Source organism: Papio anubis, chromosome 18 (assembly GCF_008728515.1).
Source record: "Papio anubis isolate 15944 chromosome 18, Panubis1.0, whole genome shotgun sequence".
Lineage (NCBI taxonomy): Eukaryota > Metazoa > Chordata > Mammalia > Primates > Cercopithecidae > Papio > Papio anubis.
Window position 1 is genome coordinate 11,610,583 of NC_044993.1, and position 20,529 is coordinate 11,631,111.

Consider the following 20,529-nt stretch of genomic DNA (forward strand, 5'->3'; position numbering starts at 1 on the left):
CACCCATGTTCTTTACAGTACTCCAGGACATATAGGTCCTTACCCAGGACCTATACGATGGCCCCCGGCCAATCTGGCCCATTGTCTGTTTTGTAAAGTTTTATTGGAACACTGCCATGATCATCCATTTGCATGCTATCTATGGCTGCTTTCAGGCTACCATGGCAGAAGCAAGCAGTTGCAACAGAGATCTTAATAGCTTGAAAATTCTAAAATGTTTACTCTCTGGCCTCTTACAAAAAGTTTACCTACCTCTGCCCTTTATGGTCCTACTTTGATGTTTTGGGAAAGAGAGTGTATCATCTATTTCAGAAATATTTTTCAAAGTATTATATAAAAAGATTGAATGCTGAAAAAGTTTCAGAAGGCAAAAATTTACTTAGGAGGGAAGCATGCTTCTTCCCTGATGTTTCTGGATACACTAAGTATTTCACAGCATGATTTCTTAATGCCTTAGGATGGAAAACGTATGGGACACAAAAAATTTAACTTGTAGGCTTTTCAAAATTTTCCTTAAAAAATCATAATTAAGAGCTAGATTTAAAGCATTCATTACAGCAAAAAACTGCCTTTGTTTTTCTTTTCTTTGGGTTTTCATACTGCGCAGAGAAGCAAAGCAACGTGATCTTCTGTTAGGCAAACCAAAAATGGATTTCTCATGTTGAGCCAAGAGTAATGCAGATATGTTGGCTAAAACGTTATTCTTAAAACTGAGCTAGGGAGAAAAAGAAAGATTAATATGTAATTTACACGTTGGTCTTCAGGGTAATTTATCCCACAAAATTTGGAATTTATTTATAATTTATAGCCCACCCACTTCCATAGATGGATTTCAGACAGCAAAATTTGGAATATGAATCCAAGAATATCATATCTGGGATTAGTAGATTCAACTTCTGAAAGTAATTTAGCAGGAAATGAAAATAAATAACCTTGTTAAAGATTTTTTTTTTCCTCTCAAATGTTTAAGAAGTAAAGCAAGGATAGAAAACCGTTATTTTAACCTTTTTTTAAATCAAAAAAACACCACTGTTCTATATTATCTTCCAAGTGAGACACAGCTTAAGTATAATTTCTTTAAATTATACTGGAGACAGAAAGTTCAGAAGAGACATAAAAATCCATGATCAAAAATGCAGTTCTAAAAACGTTTGGACTTGGGTATTTTAATATGAATTTCTTATCAATTCCAGGAAGAATCAAAACCGTTGGTCAGTATTATACAAGCTGACCGGTAACTGAAAACTAAGTAATAAATATCTCAGGGGATGTCACCAACTTTTTAAGTTCCAGGACTGCAATTCAGTTGTCTATTTTATCAGGCACATATGGAACTATAAACCATTTTTTGAAAAATTTTGTAATACACACACAGGGTCTCACGATGTTGCCCAGGCTGGTCTCACATTTCTGAGCTCAAGCAATCCTCCCACCTTGGCCTCCCATAGTGTTGGGATTATAGGCATGAACCACTGTGCCCAGCCATAAACCATTTTTTGAAGAAGAAAAAGTATTACAGATTACTTCTCTCTAGGAGCTGTTAACTCTTCTAGGCCCTGTTGAAAATATGAACTTTTCAGTAAACTAAGCAGCTACCACTAGGAAGGAAAATGTGCAAAGCCACCATGAAAACATACTGTTGTTTATCAGTCCATTACAGAAAACCCCAATATTTGGTCTGAGTGATTAGAAAGGGACCCAGCTCTTCATATTCCTATGGACACCACTGCTGCCAGGCAGTGGGAAGTCTGGCTCCTCTCCAGGGATGCAGTTTAAACAAAAATATCCCTCCCAAGCCAGTTTGGGTGGAACTTACCACAGGCTTTGGTTTGGAACTTTCCAGTAATGCCCAAAATAATTCGACCCGAGACACACTGGCCAATGACCGCCGCTAACTCTAAGGAGAACTATCTGGAAGCAGGCTGAGGCTTCCTGGGCTGACCACCCAGAAAACTGAGTAGAGAATAACAGAATCAATGAATGAAAACAGGAGTGGGTAAACAGAGAGTGGACAGAGGAGTGAGGAGGTCAGGACATGCCGGGCCTGAAGAAATCTGGCTTTGGCGATCGGGCCTGTGTGTCCTCTTGGACGATTACACCACTGCCTCTGAAGTATTCTTACGAAAACATTAAACACCAAGTTGATTGAGTCTCTTGAGTTATCTACCCTTTCACAGGAAACTCAGGAGACAGAAGAGTATGTTAAAAGATACCACAGAGATGCAATCATCAAAGTACAGACTGCAGAAATCTCTAGAGCAGAGGTTTCCAAATGTTTTGGCACCAGGGCCTGGTTTTCTGGAAGACAATTTTTCTGCAGACTCACAGGAGTGGGGTGGTTTTGAGACAATTCAAGCACATGACATTTATTGTGTACTTTATTTCTACTATTATTATGTTGTAATATATACTGAAATAGTTATCTAACTCACCATCATGTACGATCAGTGGGAGCCCTGAGCTTGTTTTCCTGGAACTAGATGATCCCATCTTGAAGGTGATGGGAGACAGTGACAGATCATCAGGCATTAGATTCTCATAAGGAGCATGCAACCCAGATGCCTCGCATGTGCAGCTCACAATAGGCTTCGTGCTCCTATGAGACTAATGCTGTTGCTGACCTGACAGGAGGCGGAGCTGAGGCAGTAATGAGAGTCACAGAGAGTGGCTCTAAGCACAGATGCAGCTTCATTTGCTCGCCATGCCACCCAGTTCCTAACAGGCCACGGTTCCGCTATTGGTTTGTGGCCTAGAGGTCGGGGACCCCTGCTCTAGAGAACACCCTGGTCCCTTAAATATGTTGCATTAAAAGAAATACTTTCAAGGAAAACAAAAAGAAGAGAAAACCTGAAGATTAAAAATGCATCGACCTTATTTGAATCCTGATTCAAACAAACTAAACTAAGAGAAAGACGGAGGCAGGAAAAGAGGAGGGACAATAGAAATATTTGTTTTACATTGTTTTTTAGCCACTAAATTTTGGAGCCATTTGAGACAGAGTCTCACTCTGTCCCTCAGGCTGGAGGACAGTGGCACGATCTCGGTTCACCACAACCTCTGCCCACCCCAGAGTTCATCCAATCCCCGTGCCTCAGTAGCTGGGACTTCAGGTATGCATCACCATGCCCGGCTAATTTTTGTGTTTTTAGTACAGGTGGGGTTTCACCCATGTTGGCCAGGTCGGTCTCGAACTCCTGGCCTCAAGCGATCCACCCGCCGCAGCCTCCCCAAGTGCTGGGATTACACAGGTGAGCCACCGTGCCCAGCCGGAGTAATTTCTTACACAGTAATACATAACCAATACAGAAACCCACACTGAAAATTCTATGACTGAAGTGTGAGAAGTAACAAAAAGTCATTTTGCATTCAGACAGATTTGGGTTCAAATTCTGGATCTTCTACTTGCTCAAGTTGACAAAGTGTCTTGGGCTCTCTGCACTGCAACCTTGTAATTTGTAAAGTAGGGATAATCATGGTTAAGCATCCAGAATTCTTACAACAAATTAAAGACAGAATACATGTATATAAGAGCTTAGTACATTGCCTTGCACAAAACTAACAAGTTGGCTAGCAGCTATTGTTTACACAATCATGGTTATGGTTAGGAGGGCTCCCTCTACAATAGCCTCCTTTGCACCCTCTGCTCCCAGCACCCAGAATAAAAAGAAGATATCTAGGAACAGGCTGATCCCCATCTCCTGCAGAAGGCAGATGGAGGATGGTTCCACAGTACAATGAGCCACTCTTCTCACCCGTGTTTGTATGAAGCATCTGTTTCTACCTTTTCTGCTCTAAGACTACACAATATGCTGCCTATCCCAGTGTGGAGAAACACTTGAGCTGGAGCATGGACCGAGGGAGTACACACAGGAACTCAGAGCCTGATAATACTCTGGTGTGATCGCATACAGGCTTTGAAACGGTATATTAAATAAGAGCACCCACATGGAATTTAAATTTAAGGGTTTTTTTTTTTTCCTCTCCACAATGCAACGGCGTGAAAAGAGATTGGTTCTGAACTGGCAGCCTTTCTTTCATTTGTCATTATGTTTTACACACAAGGAAATTTTAATGTCTGAAGATGGGGGGTGATAAGAATAGAGTTACATGTGTTTCTTTGGCAGCCTAGTCACCAGCACTTAAATTCACTTCTGACAGTTCTCAGAATCGAAAGACCTGCAAGTACTAAACTGTCATCTGCCTGTCCATGAGAGATTTCACTTTGGCAGCATTTCAAAAGTAAAATCTCTCGCTTTCTTTATGCATATTTTCACCACCACTATATTTCTCCAAGCCATGTAAAATCCTGTACTCTCGTGGGACAGATACAAAGAGGTTTGTGCTACAGAGGTCTCTAAATGGAAAATCACCCTTGTTTCTCAACCTAGAAGTATTTTCTAAAAACTGAAAGTCCTGTGCTAAAATCTGGGATTAGGGCAAAAATGGGTGAGACTTTTCTCCAAGATTTTGAGGTGGCTGATTACAAAAGGCACTTCAACTTGATGATTTCCCAACTACTTAATGGTTAAAACCTAATGGTCCAGTTGAGACGTGGAAGACGATCCTATTATGTAACAGTTGGCTCACTTCAGCAAAGCTGCTCACTTCCAACACGTTCTGACAGAGGAACTGGAGCAAGTCATTCAGTGGCAGTGAATGTGAGATCTCGCATGCTATCAGGGAAAGAACAAGAGGCAGACTGGAGTGAAATACCATGCCTGTCACCTAACGTGCAAAGTGACCCTGCAAAAGACCCTCACACTCTCTGGGTCTATTTCTATCGCATTGAAAATGAAAGACAGGGCTGGGCACAGTGGCTCATGCCTGTAATTCCAGCAGTTTGGGAGGCCGAGGCAGATGGACCACTTGACGCCAGGAGTTGACTAGCCAGGCCAACAAGGTGAAACCTCATCTCTACAGAAAATACAAAAATTAGCTGTTTGTGGTGGCATGCACCTGTACTCCCAGCTACTCTGGAGGATGAGGCATGAGAATCGCTTGAACCCGGGGGCCAGAGGTTGCAGTGAACAGAGATTGCACCGGTGCACTTTAGCCTGGGCAACAGAGCAAGACCCTGTCTCAAAATATAAATAAAAAATAAAATGAAAGACAGTACAATATGGTGGTCAAGCTGGAGCCCTGGAGAGGCTAAATCATCCCCTCTAACTACATCCCACATGCCTTGGATAAATTATATATCCTCTCTAGCCTCACTTTCCTTATCTGTATAGTAGAGATATTAATAGCATCTACTCCCAAGGATTGCTTTGAGAAATGAATCACAACATACATGCAAATTATTTTCCATGTATGGCTCATCATAAGCCCTCAGTAAATGAGCTGCTACCTCTGCTGTTCTTGTCATCATCATTCCCTCCCAAACCACCACAGACAGATGAGTTTGAGGAGTCAGCCGTCCATCATAGATGACAACTGAGGTGATAGCTTGTGTGGGGTTCCTGTGGCTTCCAGGACCACCACTCTCTTCCCACAGCCCAGAAGAATGCCTGGGGCTTTAGAGGTGCTCCTCCAATGTGTGTGAAGTGAAGGAGCAGGTGGATAAATGAATGATGAAGCAATCAGAGAACAAATGTCTTGAATGCTAGTATTACAGCCTGTTGAGGTGCCTCTTGATAGTTCTGGCAAGGGGTGGCAGCTGCTAACAGCCAAGCACTGCAAAGGGCACAAACACGAAGTCTCTCTCAGATCTGGCTGGCTGGGGGATGTCATTTCACTGTTACTACAAGACACCTTGGGGTCTGCACTTAGGGGATGTTGCAACTCTCACTAAGACTCTGACTCTAATGTAGACCTCAAGGACTTGGGACAGTTGCTAACTCCAGCAAGAGCCTTAGAGAGTCAACTTTTTTTTTTGAAACAGAATTTTGCTCTTGTCACCCAGGCTAGACAGCACGGTTCAACCTCGGCTCACTGCAACCTCCACCTCCTGGGTTCAAGCAATTCTCCTGCCTCAGCCTCCCGAGTAGCTGGCATTATAAGCATGTGCCTCCACGCCCGACTAATTTTGTATTTTTAGTAGAGATGGGGTTTCATCATGTTGCCTAGGCTGGTCTCGAACTCCTGACCTCAGGTGATCCACCCACCTCGGCCTCTCAAAATGCTAAGATTACAGGCGTAAGCCACCACACCAGGCTGAATACAAACTTTTTTTTTTCTTTTTTTTTGAGAGAGAGTCTCACTCTGTCACCAGGCTGGAGTGCAGTGGCGCCATGTCGGCTCACTGCAACCTCTGACTCCCAGGTTCAAGCGATTCTCCTGCCTTAGCCTCCCAAGTCGCTAGGACTAAAGGTGTGCACCACTACACCCAGCTAACTTGTTTTATCTTTAGTACAGAAGGGGTTTCACCATGTTGGCCAGGATGGTCTTGATCTCTTGACCTCGTGATCCTCCCGCCTTGGTCTGCTAAAGTGCTGGGATAACAGGCATGAGACACTGGACCCAGCTGAGAGCAAACTTTTTAAGTCTAACAAAGTAGAGTGGCTGGGCGTGGTGGCTCATGTCTGTAATCCCAGCACTTTGGGAGGCCGAGGCGGGTGGATCACCTGAGGTCCGGAGTTCAAGACCAGTCTGACCAATATAGTGAAATCCTATCTCTACCAAAAATACAAAAATTAGCAGGCCATGGTGGCAGGCACCTGTAGTCCCAGCCACTCAGGAGGCTGGGACAGGAAAATCGCTTGAGCCCGGAGCGAGATGTTGCAGTGAGGCGAGATCGTGTCCAACCTGGGTGACAGAGCGATGCAAAGAGGATTGGATACTAGACAAAAGCGTGGGGTCAGCTCCCCACAGGGCCATTTGAATATCTGGTTTAAGATCCCTTCCCTCACATCCTTCATCTGCTTGGAACACTGCAGAACTAATGTTCCCAACAGAGCCTAGCAAAGCCAAAGGCAGCTTGTCATTTACGAGAGCTCTCCACGTTCAGTGGCTCTGGTGCCTCTTGTGTAATTATCTTATCCTTGGCACCACCTGTGCTATTATTCACTTAATCCTCATGTTTGAATCAAGTCACTGAAAAAAAACAAATGAAGTTCTTTATTAATGAAATTCAAACCTCTATGTTAAATGAGAAACCAGGGTTGCCTGCCCTAAATATGAGTAAAAATAAACACTTGGAAACAAAGTATTGTAATTATTGTAGCTTGCCATGATCGCTTTCCTTAGCTCAGGGTTTCAGGGTTTGAGGCCTCCTGTCTGTCTCTCTGTCTCCCCACCCGCTTCCGCTTCTCTCCCTCTCTCCTACAACCTTCTCTGTTAGAAAGGGATGCTAGCATATGATAGCATCAAAATATGCTAGGCCCTAACTAAGGCTTTCTCCAACTGGAATTTTGAAAGACTGAAAATAATGAAAAAAAAAAAAAAAATGAATGTGAGTCCACGTTTTTTGGAATCACGTCCATGTACCACATCAAATCACCGAAGGTTTTAGAAACTGGAGGTCTTTTGGGTGCTTGGATTGTAAACATCCCAGCCATACTAGATAACTGAGTTTACTTGGTCCTGAATAGAATTAAAATATACTCTTACACTATTCTGAAATGCACTGCAAAAATCTTATAATCAGGATGCATCTTACAATTGCCAAGCTTTTATTAGCCACTTTTACTAGTGCTTTAATAGCGTCTTCTCCTTTTGTATCTGGGAAGCCGTTATTAGATTGATGACACATCTCATAATGAGGGTGACTGTGAGTCAAGAAAATATGGTTCACCTTAACAGGGCCAATATAAATGAGCCTCCGGTTTGGACGCCAAGACAACACAACAGCTTTGCGTTCTCCCAATTGTGTTCATCTGATAAAGACATTACAATAGCAAGAAATTATGATCTATAACCCTCCACTGGAGCACTCACACATTCTTGGCCTTGAATGCTTCAGCAAAATGTTGCACGCTACGGAGCAGAGCGAGGTCCAGGGCCATTGCTTCTACCTTGGCTTTATGCTGGAATGAGAGAAAATAAAAAGAAATGATAAATAACAGCAAGTTTAGTTCATGGTATCAAGTTACAGTAAATGTGTTATGGAACATGTCGGAATTCCCCTGTTTAATATAAGACGCCCAGAGAGAATATAAATCATAGGAATGAATGGAAGAACAGGGCTTTTACTGCCAAGTTTGGGGAGGATGTGAGGCTGGGATTCTGCTAAACCTACAGGCTGTGGGGGCGGAGTGGGGGAGCATGGGTTGTGCTGTGTTTCAGCCCACAAAAGAGGTTGCAGAGGGGCTTTGGGCTAACATTATCTCCTCTCAATCTGCATGCTAAAAAGCTGTAAGGAGGGGAACACACGACAAGGCCTGGATCATGGAAAGATGCAGTGGACAATGTCTTAATTTCAAAAGCTGCCATCCAGGTTTTGAAATATCTCCACTAAACCTGCATCAAAAAAGCAAAGACAACTCCTTTATATACAAAAGCAGAAAGACTCGTTTATACCAATAGACTCTGACGGACTGAGATCTCAAAGACAGCCCTGACTTAGTAAACCCAGAAAACTCTATCAGTAGGTGGAGTACATGCTGGTGATACGAATACTAACGGTAATAATGGCTACTGTGTATTCAGGGCCTGCCGGGGGCTGGGCATTTACATGCCATCTCACTTCAGGCTCCTAACAACTCAAAGACAATGTTCTCTCCATTTGACAAGGCAGCATCTTACAAGAGATCACAGAGACAAGAAGTTGAGTACAAGAACTGACCCCCAGTCAGTCTGATGCAGAAGCCCAAGTTCCCTCCAGGCAAGAAAGCAGGAGAACTGGAGAGGTCAGGATTTGAAGCAATGGAGTTCCGTTGGCCATGTTCTTCATGGTATCATTCTGCAAGGACAGATCTCCTGGTTGCCCCTCCCACTGGCCTTGTGTGTAGGGGCCACTCCAAACTTTTAAATCTGGGTGCGCTTCGGAGTGCGAGATTCAATACTATCACTTCTTAGACCTAGCTCCTTGAAAGGACAAAAAGCCACCTGCCTATTCAAGTAAGAAGAATCCTGTAAAACAAATTGTTGACTTGGGACTTCTAGTCTAGACTGTGATGTTTAACTAAGATTAAGGAGGATAACATGATACCTATAAGGCTACGAAGGGGGATGCAAATGGCACTGCTGAGAACATCCTCTACCCTAAGTGTCCTGTTCAGGGATGGACAGGAGTTGGGATGAGATGTGCAGTGTATTTGCAGCCGGTTTATCTTGGCCGCCAAGTCCTGGGCTCTAACCCAAGTCCTAAGCTTTGAGCTGTGAACAGCAGGCAGCGACGGCTGGAAAACACACTCACTCTGGACCATTTCACAGTGCTGAGTCTCAGTTTCCTTATCTGTAAAAGATGACTATTACTATCCTTACAAACCTAGGAGCAGATCACACGTTCATAAGCACCTAACATCTTGTCTGGAAGAGAAGCTGTCTAATTAATTTAACTAGCAGAGAAGACGTCTCTTGTGCCAAAGTCTTGCCCTGATGCCACTCGGCAAGAAATGGCAGTCTGTCTGCGCTTTAGTCCGGCACAGTGGATAGACGGATGGCAATGATGTCCAAAGATCCCCCCTGAAGGCCGCATCAGACCAGATTACTGAGGTAGGGATCCTGAAGAATCCAAGTCATGCCTGCTAACAAAGCCCTGTTGTTGTTTTTCTTGTTTTTTTGTTTTGTTGTTGTTGGGTTTTTTTTGTTTTTTTTTTTTTTTGAGATGGGCTCTCACTCTGTTGCCCAGGCTGGAGTGTAGTGGCGTGATCTTGGCTCACTGCCACCTCCCCCTCCTGGGTTCAAGTGATTCTCCTGCCTCAGCCTCCCGAGTAGCTGGGACTACAGATGCACGCCACTACATGCAGCTAACTTTTATATTTTTAGTAGAGACGCAGTTTCACCATGTTGACCAGGATGGTCTCAATCTCTTAACCTCCTGATCCACCCACCCCGGCCTCCCAAAATGCTGGGATTACAGGAGTGAGCCACCACACCCGGCACAAAGCCCAGTTTTAAGTAAAGGTGGTAGAAAGTGATTAAATTATGTCCCCAAACCCCAACAGCACATCAGTGGCAGAAGCAAATTGGCCAACACAGATTTAAATTCCTGGTGTTGGGGAACAGTGGCAGACGCCCAAATGTGTAGATTTTGGAAAGAGGAGGAGAAACATGAACCTGATCTAGCAAAAGGGGAAAATGCCAACACAGGGGTTGCTGGTTTCGTAAGTTCAGGGAATAATAGAGCTGGAGGGTCTGCTGTAAGGTGAGGACACATCCCTCCTTCTATAAAGAGGCAAACCGCCACCAAGAAGAGTGAAAGCCCTTGAGTGAAGTCACACCCTGTGGAAGGTGTGAGCCCCAAATAAGGAGCTGAACCCCACAAGCTGTCTGAGTAACTCATATTTATCGGATGATTAAACATTTTTTCGAAGTGTAAAATGTGGCAATACCCCCCACCAAGATGAGGGGTATCATAAACACAACTAGCTGACATTCAAAGTCAGCAAACAAAGTAACCTTTCATCCTCATCCTCAGTCCTCTGGTCCCCGCCTCCTTTTACTTGGAGCATGACACTCACTGCCACGTGCAGAATCTTACAGAAATGTGAATGTATCACAAGAGGAAAGGCAGCCATTCGTTATGTTGTGGAGGGGGTGGTAAAGAAATGGTTCTGCTCAGCCAAGCCCCCAGGGAAAACCCCAAGGGATATGCAGGCTACAGATTATAAAAATGCATGTCTGTATTTCCCCCATAAAACAGGAAGAACATTCCCAGATGGTGACCCCACAGCAGTATTTCAACAAAAATGATAGCACAGCCAACCAGCCCATACAGTCTTCCCTATAAGTAACTTACAACTGCTAAGTTTCCTTTTTGTTCTCCCGCTTCCCTTCAAAATAAAGCACAGAGCTGCCACTACCAATAAGAAGAAAATCATAACATATGCCTCTAAGGGAAAAGGGGGTCACAAGCCATCAAGTAGTTCAACAGACTAATCCACAAGCTGTGGGTTACTAGGCTCCTGGGGATAGTGACTCAAGTCCACGCACTGTTATTCCGGTAATTCTCTTACCTTAGGTATCAGGTTTCCCATTTCTGCTACCAATCCTGAGAAATGGAGAGAAACTGGAGGCAATACAGCAAGTCCAGGGGATGGAAAATGCAGCTTTTAAATTAGGGTGTGTGTATGTGTTTATGGGTGTGTTGGGGGGTTTGCACTTCCGATTGTCTAACAAACTAAGTAGCTTTATCGAAATCTTTGTAGTGGGACATGCTCTAAATAAGAAGGTAGTGGCTGACAGATTACAAACGGAGCCCATTTTTGAGGGGTGAACTGCTGTTAGGCGAGGACAAGAGACTCGATCTGCCAAGGTGAGATTTCTTGCCAGGTCTGGCAGTGAATCTGCAACTGACAACAATTCACTTTCTTGGTTTAACTCATGATCTTTTTGTTGTTAACTTTTATTTGAAACTAATTATAAATTCACAAAACATGACCAAACTGGTACAGAGAACACCCCTACACCCATCATCCAGCTTCCCCCATATATACATCTTACATACACACAATGCATTGGCAAAACCTGAAAATCAACATCAGCACAACGTAATTTACTAGACCACAGTCATTATTGGGATGTCACCTGATGTGGTTTGGCTCCGTGTCCCTACCCAAATCTCATGTTAAATTGTAATCCCCAATATTGGAGGTGGGCCTGGTGGGAGGTGACTGGATCATGGGACTGGTTAGAAACAGTTTAGTGTCATCCCTCCCACCCCCTTCCCATGCTGTCTTGTCATCAAGTTTGCCTAAGATCCGCTTGTTTAAAAGAGTGGATCACCTTCCCTTACTTGTTCTCCCACTCCCGCTAAGATGTGCCTGCTTCCTCTTCGCCTTCTGTCATGATTGGAAGTTTCCTGAGGCCTATCCAGAAGTAAAACATGAACACAGAACAATGAGCCAATTAAACCTGTTTTCTTTATAAATTACACAGTCTCACGTATGTTTACGTAGTAGTGTGAGAACAAACTAATACAAGTTGAGATGCATTTGTTTGCTGTACCTTTGTGCATAATTCGAAGACATGTTATCACATGTATGGATTCATAAAACCATCACCACATACAAGACACAGAACTGTTTCATCACCACCAAGCAAACCATGACTTTCATTAACAAGTGTTAGAATTAGCACTTGCCATCTAGAACATCAAAAGTTCAGGCCTTGTTCGGTCAGAGCCTGCTGTCTTCATCGGCAATATAAACCCTTTAGTACATCACAGTGGCCAGTAAGATACGGTCTGCATTCCTTAGCATGGCTCACAAGATCCTCTAAATCAATCAGGATGTGCTTCAGTAAGGAACAACCCCCAAATCTCCATTACTTACAACAACCCAGAATTATGACTTGCTCACACTTCACACTCATTGTAGGTCAGTGGGCCCAGCTCACCGTGGCCAGCCAGGGCCCAGGTAGACGGAGCCTCTGTTGTCTGTAACATTGACAGCCTCCATGGCATGTGGAAGGCAATGTGGTGAGCTGCACGTGGCATCTCAAAGACTTCCACTTAATAGTGACGGATGCTGCTTCTGCTCCCATTTCCTTGACAAAGTCACGTGGCTGGGCCTAGCTTCTAGAAGGTACATGCTATGTGTCCAGAAAGAGGAGAAATAAAAATACACAGTGAGGAATAGCAACAACTAACTCAGTCCATGACTTGGTCCCTGTCTACCTCTCTGGGCTTGTTTCAGGCCAACTCCTACTTCAAAAAGTCACAAAGACACATGAATATAGGCCATATAAAAAAGCATCTAAAACATAACTGGCTGGGCATAGCGGTGTGCACCTGCTACTCAGGAGGCTGGGGCAAGAGGATCACTTGAAGTTGTGAGGTCGAGGCTGCTGTGAGAAATGATCATGCCACTGCACTCCAGCCTGGGCAACAGAGCAAGACTGTCAGAGTGAAAAAGGAAAAGAAAGAAAATCCCACCACCGTAAAATAAACTGATAGCTTTCCATATATCCCTCCTTCCTTCCAACCTATATGTCTATCCATCTATCTTCCCACCTACCTATCCATTCATCCATCCCTCTAATCATCCATCCTCCCACGTTTGTTTAACCAGAAGACATTCATTCTGAGATCACTGAATCTTGAAATGCTGTAAAATGGCTCTCAAAATTTTCCTTCCCCAAATCCTCATTCTTCCTTCTGATCACACCAGTACAAGTTTATCTCAGGCAAAACAGAAATGTTAATGTATTTTAAATTATGTATACAGACTCTACAACCCATCATTTTAAAACAGAGCCGCACAGGTGGCATCCCACATGTGAAGCATCAGGCAACTTCGAGGTATCTCAGAAGCCCACCTGCTCCCAACACCCAGGGCTCAGCCAGAAAGACATAATCAGATAACCCAGGTACATGTCTCCCATTTCTCTCGGATGCAGGGACACTCATCAGTAGCACAGTTCACTGACACCTTAATACAGCAAGTCTTCTTCATATAGCAAGTCTTCTTTATCTATTCTTTATTAACTTCTAAAATCTGTCTTAGTGACTCAAGAGTCTGTAAGTGTGGAACCAAAGGGGTTTCCTGTTGTTATGCAACAGTGATCTCTAGTATCATTTTATGACTATAAATTAGCCATGTGTGACTCTGATGTGATACTGCCTGAAACCAAAGCAACCATATGGGGAGTGTGTGGTATTTAAACAGAGAAATGGGGACATATTGTCATCGGCAGCAAAGACACCAGAGCCAGGCTGCCCTGGAACCACAGCCCAGCATGGCCAAGGCACTGGCAACGTGACTTCAGGGAAGCTACTGGAAGGTTCGGGGCTTCAGTTGCCTTAGTTATGAATGAGCATAATAGTATTGCCTTGTATGGTTACAGTGAAGATTAGATAGCGTGAATATAAGGTATGAGCCACACAATGGGCTCTCAATATATGCTATTATCGTTATTTTGAAGGCCACAGCTAAAATGTGATGCCCATTGTGTTCCAGTAATAATGCATAGTAGCAACTGTGGGTCTCCCTTGTTTTCTTTTTTCAGGGGGTGGTTTGGGGCTGGGCAAGTTACTGCTTCTTGTGTATTTAGTTTGCTCCTCTGTGAAGTGGGAGTAAGAACAGCACCTGCCTTAGGTTGGGAAGTGAGGCAATGTAACTAAAGCACTTGGAGCAGAACATGATATCTGATCAGGAGTTCATAACTCTAGATCCTTATATTGTGATTGCGTACTGTTTTATCATTGTGATCATCACAACGCATAAGATGTGGTGGTGACTATCCATAAAGAGCGCAATGCTTCACTCCTCACAGATAGGGCTGAATGGGTCATCATGGGCCGATGATAAAAGCGACCTCAAAACAATGACCACTTCAGTCCTTGCCCCACAGCAGTTCTATATCCCTATAGCAACTTTGCAGGGTGCAGTCATTATCATCCACCTATTTCACAGATGGAGAAGCTGAGATTCAAAAGCCTCATGCACAGCTGCATCACGATAGTAACTGCAAAGCCATGATTCACCCCAACGCAATATTTCAATAACTATTCCATATTCCATTATGTCTACACAATGTACCTGTCCTCTCATCCCCCAACCCTCCTTACCCCTTGGAAGCCCTCATGGCAGCTGAGACAAAAACCAGGGAAAACCATCAGATCTGTAACTGCCTCATGCTGTCCTGATCTCGGTAACCTGGTAGGCCAGGTACGCTTCTCTCATTTCCCTTGGATACAGGGGCACTCATTAGTAGCACAGTTAGTGGACACCAAGTCCCAAATAAGGGAGACAACCTTCACAGGACTAAATTCATTTATCCATTAACACTGCCTGTAAAGGGAAACGTGTTTTCCACAGATTCAATCTCCATTTTCTTTTTTCCTCTCCATCATTCCAACACTTCAAAGGCAATGTCTCATACCTACATTATGCTTACCAACAACGGGAGGAAAAAAAAAAAACATCTCAAGGCAATAGGCCTTTAGAACACAGGATAGGAACAACTCCAATGATCATACCTAGTTTTCAAGACCACAAATTATTACTTGACAGTCATCGTCAATTGTAAATTGCCTAGGAATCAGCTGGGAGGGTATCAACGAGTTCGCGCTCCTATCCCATTGCTCGCCATAGTGAACCGAAGTAGTTGGTCTGCGGCCCAAGCTGTTGGGTCTTAGGGAGCATGCTTCAAAATACTCCCATCTCGTGCATGTGGGCCTTGCGTTCTCCACTTACCTCCAATGAAAGAATCCCTAGCACACACGTTTGGCACATCTAGCAGCACAAAGCAGCAGTTCTTTGTTATGCTGTGTTGAAAGCATCATCACTATGTGGGTCAAATAAAGGAACACATCTGCACAGCGGCTGGAGAAGGAAGACACCCAGGTACACTAGACGGCTGTGCTGAGCCTGGCCTCCATTATACCCGGAGGAAATTCCCTTTTAGCTGGGGGACTCGTCATATGCAACTGCAGAGGCAAGGGTTGCTGTTTACAGGGAATTAGGTATTTTTGTGATCTCACTTCAAGGTATCCATCGATGCTGATTGGATGGCTATGTATCTACCCCTCCCTTACAAATATGGAAAAACTTATTTCCAGAATCTCATTTAAAAAGCTCTCATTTGCATGTATTTATTGATCATAAAAGCAACAAAAATAATAAGCGCCTATGACATGCTTGTTTTCATTTTATAGTAATAGCAAGTATCTTTTGAAGCATCTATAATTTTCCCTGTTTTACAGATGACAAAACAGAGGCTGCGTGACGTTAAAGTGGCAAAGCTAGTAAGACACAGATATGCGTTCCCAACTCAGACGTGGCTGTTTCCAATGCTTGTGTCGTCACAAGATTGCCACACTGAGCTGTTCCCCCATCGTCATATTCTTCAACACATAACACCGGGAAGCTCTGAAGAAATTAACATCATCTATATATTCTTATTTGTGTCTGTTTTATATCATATTTATTTTACCCACTTAGAATTTACAAGAGAAGTGTTACTGCTGAACGAGAAAATGTAAGCACGGCAATAATCTACACTCAGAGCTTATTGCTAATGGCATCCTGCAAATTCTAATCCAATGGGCCTTAATTGCATTATGCTGATGTCTCTCATCCTTCCGCTTTACATACTCTCGGTCCTGATTTTATGTTCTAAAACCTTAAATAGGAGCTGTCACATTTACAACAGCAAGAGACACTGGCGTTGAGCATAGTATTGACATGACATTATTCACTGAACTACAGGAGAGATCTAACTCAACTGGTTTAATAATTCATCAATATCGTATGTGGGACTTCATAACACTAATTCCTCTAGTATTATTTAAGCGATGGTAATGGTTGCGATGGGTGACATCTTCACTGGAAAATGTATGGGGACACAGTTGACTAGTGATTCTTGTATGTCTTAGTCAAGATCGTGTGCCAGTCTGATGTGGAGTTTGACCCATCTTTGCCAAGTCTAAAGATGAAAAGTGTGCCCTCAGAAATGTTCTTCCTGATAGGATTCACAGGAAAGGGGAGTTTGAGAGTCTCTTCCCTGGCTTGACACATTTTATCACTTTGCTTTTAATAAACAAACACTCTTGGAAAGGATTCCACATTTTAAAATATGGAACCACACCGAAAATGATCGCTGGCAAAACCCTGGATTTCCTTGTCTCTCACGCCTTTTTTGGGGCGGGGAGGGGAATGGGGGAAGTCTTGAAGAACAGAGGCTGAGTTTGCTATTCCTAACCTTCAAGTCAACCAACCAGCATCAACCTTCACTCCAGGGCCCTCCACCAGATCCCCTTCCTACCTCCCCCTGCCAAAATACACTAACATCCCTAAGAAGAAAATGATGACAACTCTTCCTTCATTATATACAGGCCAAAATTTTTGCCTTGTGTTGCTGGAACTCAATTTATAAAATAACCATGTCAATATCTATAGGTAATTGTGAGTCTATTCAAGGAGAAATTGCACCAGATAACAGCTTATTTAATTTGGTATAAGAGTTACGTGCCATGGAAAGCAAAACTATTAAAAATGCTTAGACAGTAATTGGCAATATTTTGCAATCCGGATAAAAAATGCTTATCTTGCCAGAAACTAACAAGAGAGTGAAAATATTCCAAAACCGTCCCATTTCCCTCTATGCAATATATTCACTTTGCAGCTTAAAAACAGTTTAAGGAAGGACAGTGAATGACACAGGAGGTTGGCAGTCAACATGATTGTGCATTTATGCCTTGCTATTGAAGAAAGAGCCTTTTTTCACAGTGAATTTTTCATTCTAATGTAAGTGATGATTTACGTTAACTATAGGTAAAGCGTGGTTACATTTTCCTGAAGGATTGCAGGCAAGTAAAGAGGAGTACAATAAGTTGAAGCATAAAAGCTTTCTCTGTCATAATATTTATTATAATGGCATATAAAATAGCTGAAATAAATAATAGATGACTAAAGGTAAATTCATAAGATAAAGAATCCTTCAGCAGACACCATTACTTTTGACTGCTCTAGCTTTATACACAGTTGAAGACTCTTAATAAACATGCCCTATATCTTATGGAAGTACTGCAAACATCAAAGACGTGCTTAAAAGGCAACGTACTGGACATCAGCTAATTTACTGTATAATTACCTTCTCAACAGCAACAGTCTGTATATTCTGAATATTTAATAGCCGTGTTCTTAATGAAACTTGTTAAGCATTAGAACTTCCCACTTCGGGGAAGTCAGTGATAAAAGAAAAATCAGTGCCCCACCTCCTCGATTCAGAAAGATGTGTAGCTCCGAACACAGAGATCTGGGACCTGGTGATCGCCGCAAGTCGCAAGTCAATAGTGGGTAAATTGAATAAAAAGACAAAAACAAGATTTGTCTGTTCTGGTCGAAAGGATTTTACATTCCACACGGCAGACTTGTGAAGTCTGAACGATTCTCAAATGGAGGGAGATGGTATCGGTTCCAGCTGTTGGGAGGGCGAGAACTATATCCTGATAGCCGAGTCTGAGCAGAGCGTGAGCAGAGTCTGCTCTGGTTCTCAGCCAGGGGCCATTCTAACTGCTAGCAGACATCTGCTAATTTCTGGAGACATTTCTGCTTGTAGCAACTTGGTGGAAAGTGAACTGGCATCTAGGGGGCAGAGGCCAGGAATGCTACTCAGTATATGACGATGCACAGGACAGCCGGCCTAACAAAGGATTCTCTGGCCTCAGTAGCCCCGAAGTTGCCTGCGTGTGGTTGGTCACAAGCACTTTGGTTAACCCAAGTGGTCATCAGCTATTTACATTTACTGTTAGTTGCAAAAATAAAACTGGTTCGTTATATTACAAATAATACAGAAGTGGATAACGTATAAAGTAAAAACGTTCCCCAAGTCCTACTGCGCCAAGGTAAGGACAGGGACAGCCTGGTTCAGATCCTTCCAGAGTATATTTTCTACCCATGTAAAAACATCATGCAACTTTTCCTAAAAACATAGTGTTGTAGCTCATGTGGTTGCTTCACAATCTAGTTTTCCTCAATAATACATAATTGAATCTATCTAAACAGAGCTCTACGCCCATACTTGGTCACCAGTATGTGTGGCCCACTAAAGTATATTCAATCATTCATTAAAAACCATCCCCACATACTTCACTAGCTTTGTGAACTTTTTACTTACATTCTCTACACCTGAGCTTCCTTATCAGTAAAAACAGAAATTAAAGAACTTGCTCCTTGAAGTTACTGTGAGAATTGTTGGATAATATCTATGAGAAGCGGCCGGGTGTGGTGGCTCATGCCTGTAATCCCAGCACTTTGGGATGCAGAGGCAAGTGCATCACTTGAGGTCAGGAGTTCAAGACCAGCCTGGCCATCATGGTGAAACTCCATCTCTACAAAAATACAAAAATTAGCCAGGTATGGTGACACGTGCTGGTAGTCCCAGCTAATCAAAAGGCTGAGGCAGAAGAATCGCTTGAACTCATGAGGCGGCATTTGCAGTGAGCGAAGATCGCGCCACTGCACTCCAGCCTGGGCATCAGAGCAAGACTCCACCTCAAAAAAAAAAAAAAAAAAAAAAAAATCCTATAAATGTTACTCATTGTTTCTGTTGTAATATTCTTTTATGTTGTTGCCAGGATTTTTTTTATTTTTTATTGCCACTGAAAGCAATGCTGCAATACAAATACTTAGCAAAATATAATATTTCTCTTTAAGATTAATTCCTGGAAGTAGACCCACTAGGTCAAGAGATATCCACATTTTAAATTTTGATTGATTTTTACTGAGGGTCCTCCAAAAAGGTTATACCAATTTCTATTCCCAAAAACCCTACAGGAGACTATGAAAGAAAAGCAAAACAACCAATAATTCACATTGACATTTATCGTAAATTAAAATGCACAGCTTCGTATCTGCATCTCTAATACCTGATGCATACGCAATAGCACTGAACACATTTTCAGGACAGGCTTTAATTTAGAAAATGAATGAATGACTGTTTAACATACCATCAAATATGGGGAAAAGCCGCAAGTAGAAATACAAGTAGGCTACTCATATTGGCAGCAACAATTTTCCGTAAGCCATTTGGAAACCCCGGCATTTCTCCTGGTGCTTCAGGCTGTTGGGCTGAATGCTGGCCTCTCGGAAGTTGGCCACACTGTGTGTGACGGATATGTGCTTGGTATGCAGAACATGCAGTAAACATGTAACAGTATCATCATGCTGAAGAAATGACCATGACAGTTATTTTTACTTTACAGATGAATCTAAAGAGAGAAATCTTTCAGAGGATCTCCAGGAACAAAGCAGGATGTTTAACAGATCAACTGGAAAATATTTTTAAATGTGCTTCAGAAAAAAATAAGGTTTCCTGCTTAAAATAGTATCTGCCTCGCAGTAGTTTATGGGTTCCCACCATAATACACATAAAGACAGAAAAAGTAGCCACGCACGATGGCTCGCGCCTGTAACCCCAGCACTTTGGGAGGCCAAGGCAGGCAGATCACCTGAGGTCATGAGTTCGAGACCAGGCTGGCCAACCTGGTGAACACCCGTTTCTACTGAAAATGCAAAAAAAAAAAAAAAAAAAGGCTAGGCACAGTGGCTCATGCCTGTAATCCTAGCACTTTGGGAGGCCAAGGCAGGCGGATCACGAGGTCAGGAAATCGAGACCATCCTGGCTAACATGGTGAAACCCTGTCTCTACTAAAAATACAAAACAAATTAGCCGGGCGTGGTGGTGGGCACCTGTAGTCTCAGCTACTCGGGAGTCTGAGGCAGGAGAATGGCGTGAACCCAGGAGGCGGAACTTGCCGTGAGCTGAGATTGCGCCACTGCACTTAGCCTGGGTGACAGAACAAGACTCTGCGTTTAAAAAAAAAAAAAAAGAAAGAAAAAGTTGAGGACTCAAAACACCATAAACACAAACAGAGTCATCACTATCGCTAAATTTTGTGCGTCATTTGGAGTAGCTACAGGACCAAATAAATTATACTGAAAATGAATTGAAGAAGCAACTAAAACAACAGTAACAACAAGT

The 20,529-nt window shown here is 43.0% G+C and overlaps 1 protein-coding gene across 9 annotated transcripts in view; it reads right to left on the bottom strand.

Annotated features, from left to right (window-relative positions):
• Positions 1–20,529, bottom strand: part of WWOX (WW domain containing oxidoreductase) — a 1,119,479-nt gene that overhangs the window by 818,948 nt on the left and 280,002 nt on the right. For all 9 annotated transcript variants that reach the window (XR_002519090.2, XM_021931565.2, XM_017953716.2 and 6 more), the window contains one exon: positions 7,876–7,964. Coding sequence is in view for 8 of the 9 variants with exons in the window: in XM_021931565.2 (XP_021787257.1) it covers positions 7,876–7,964 (89 nt within the window). In the remaining variant the exon portion in view is untranslated. The remainder of the gene's footprint in view (positions 1–7,875; positions 7,965–20,529) is intronic.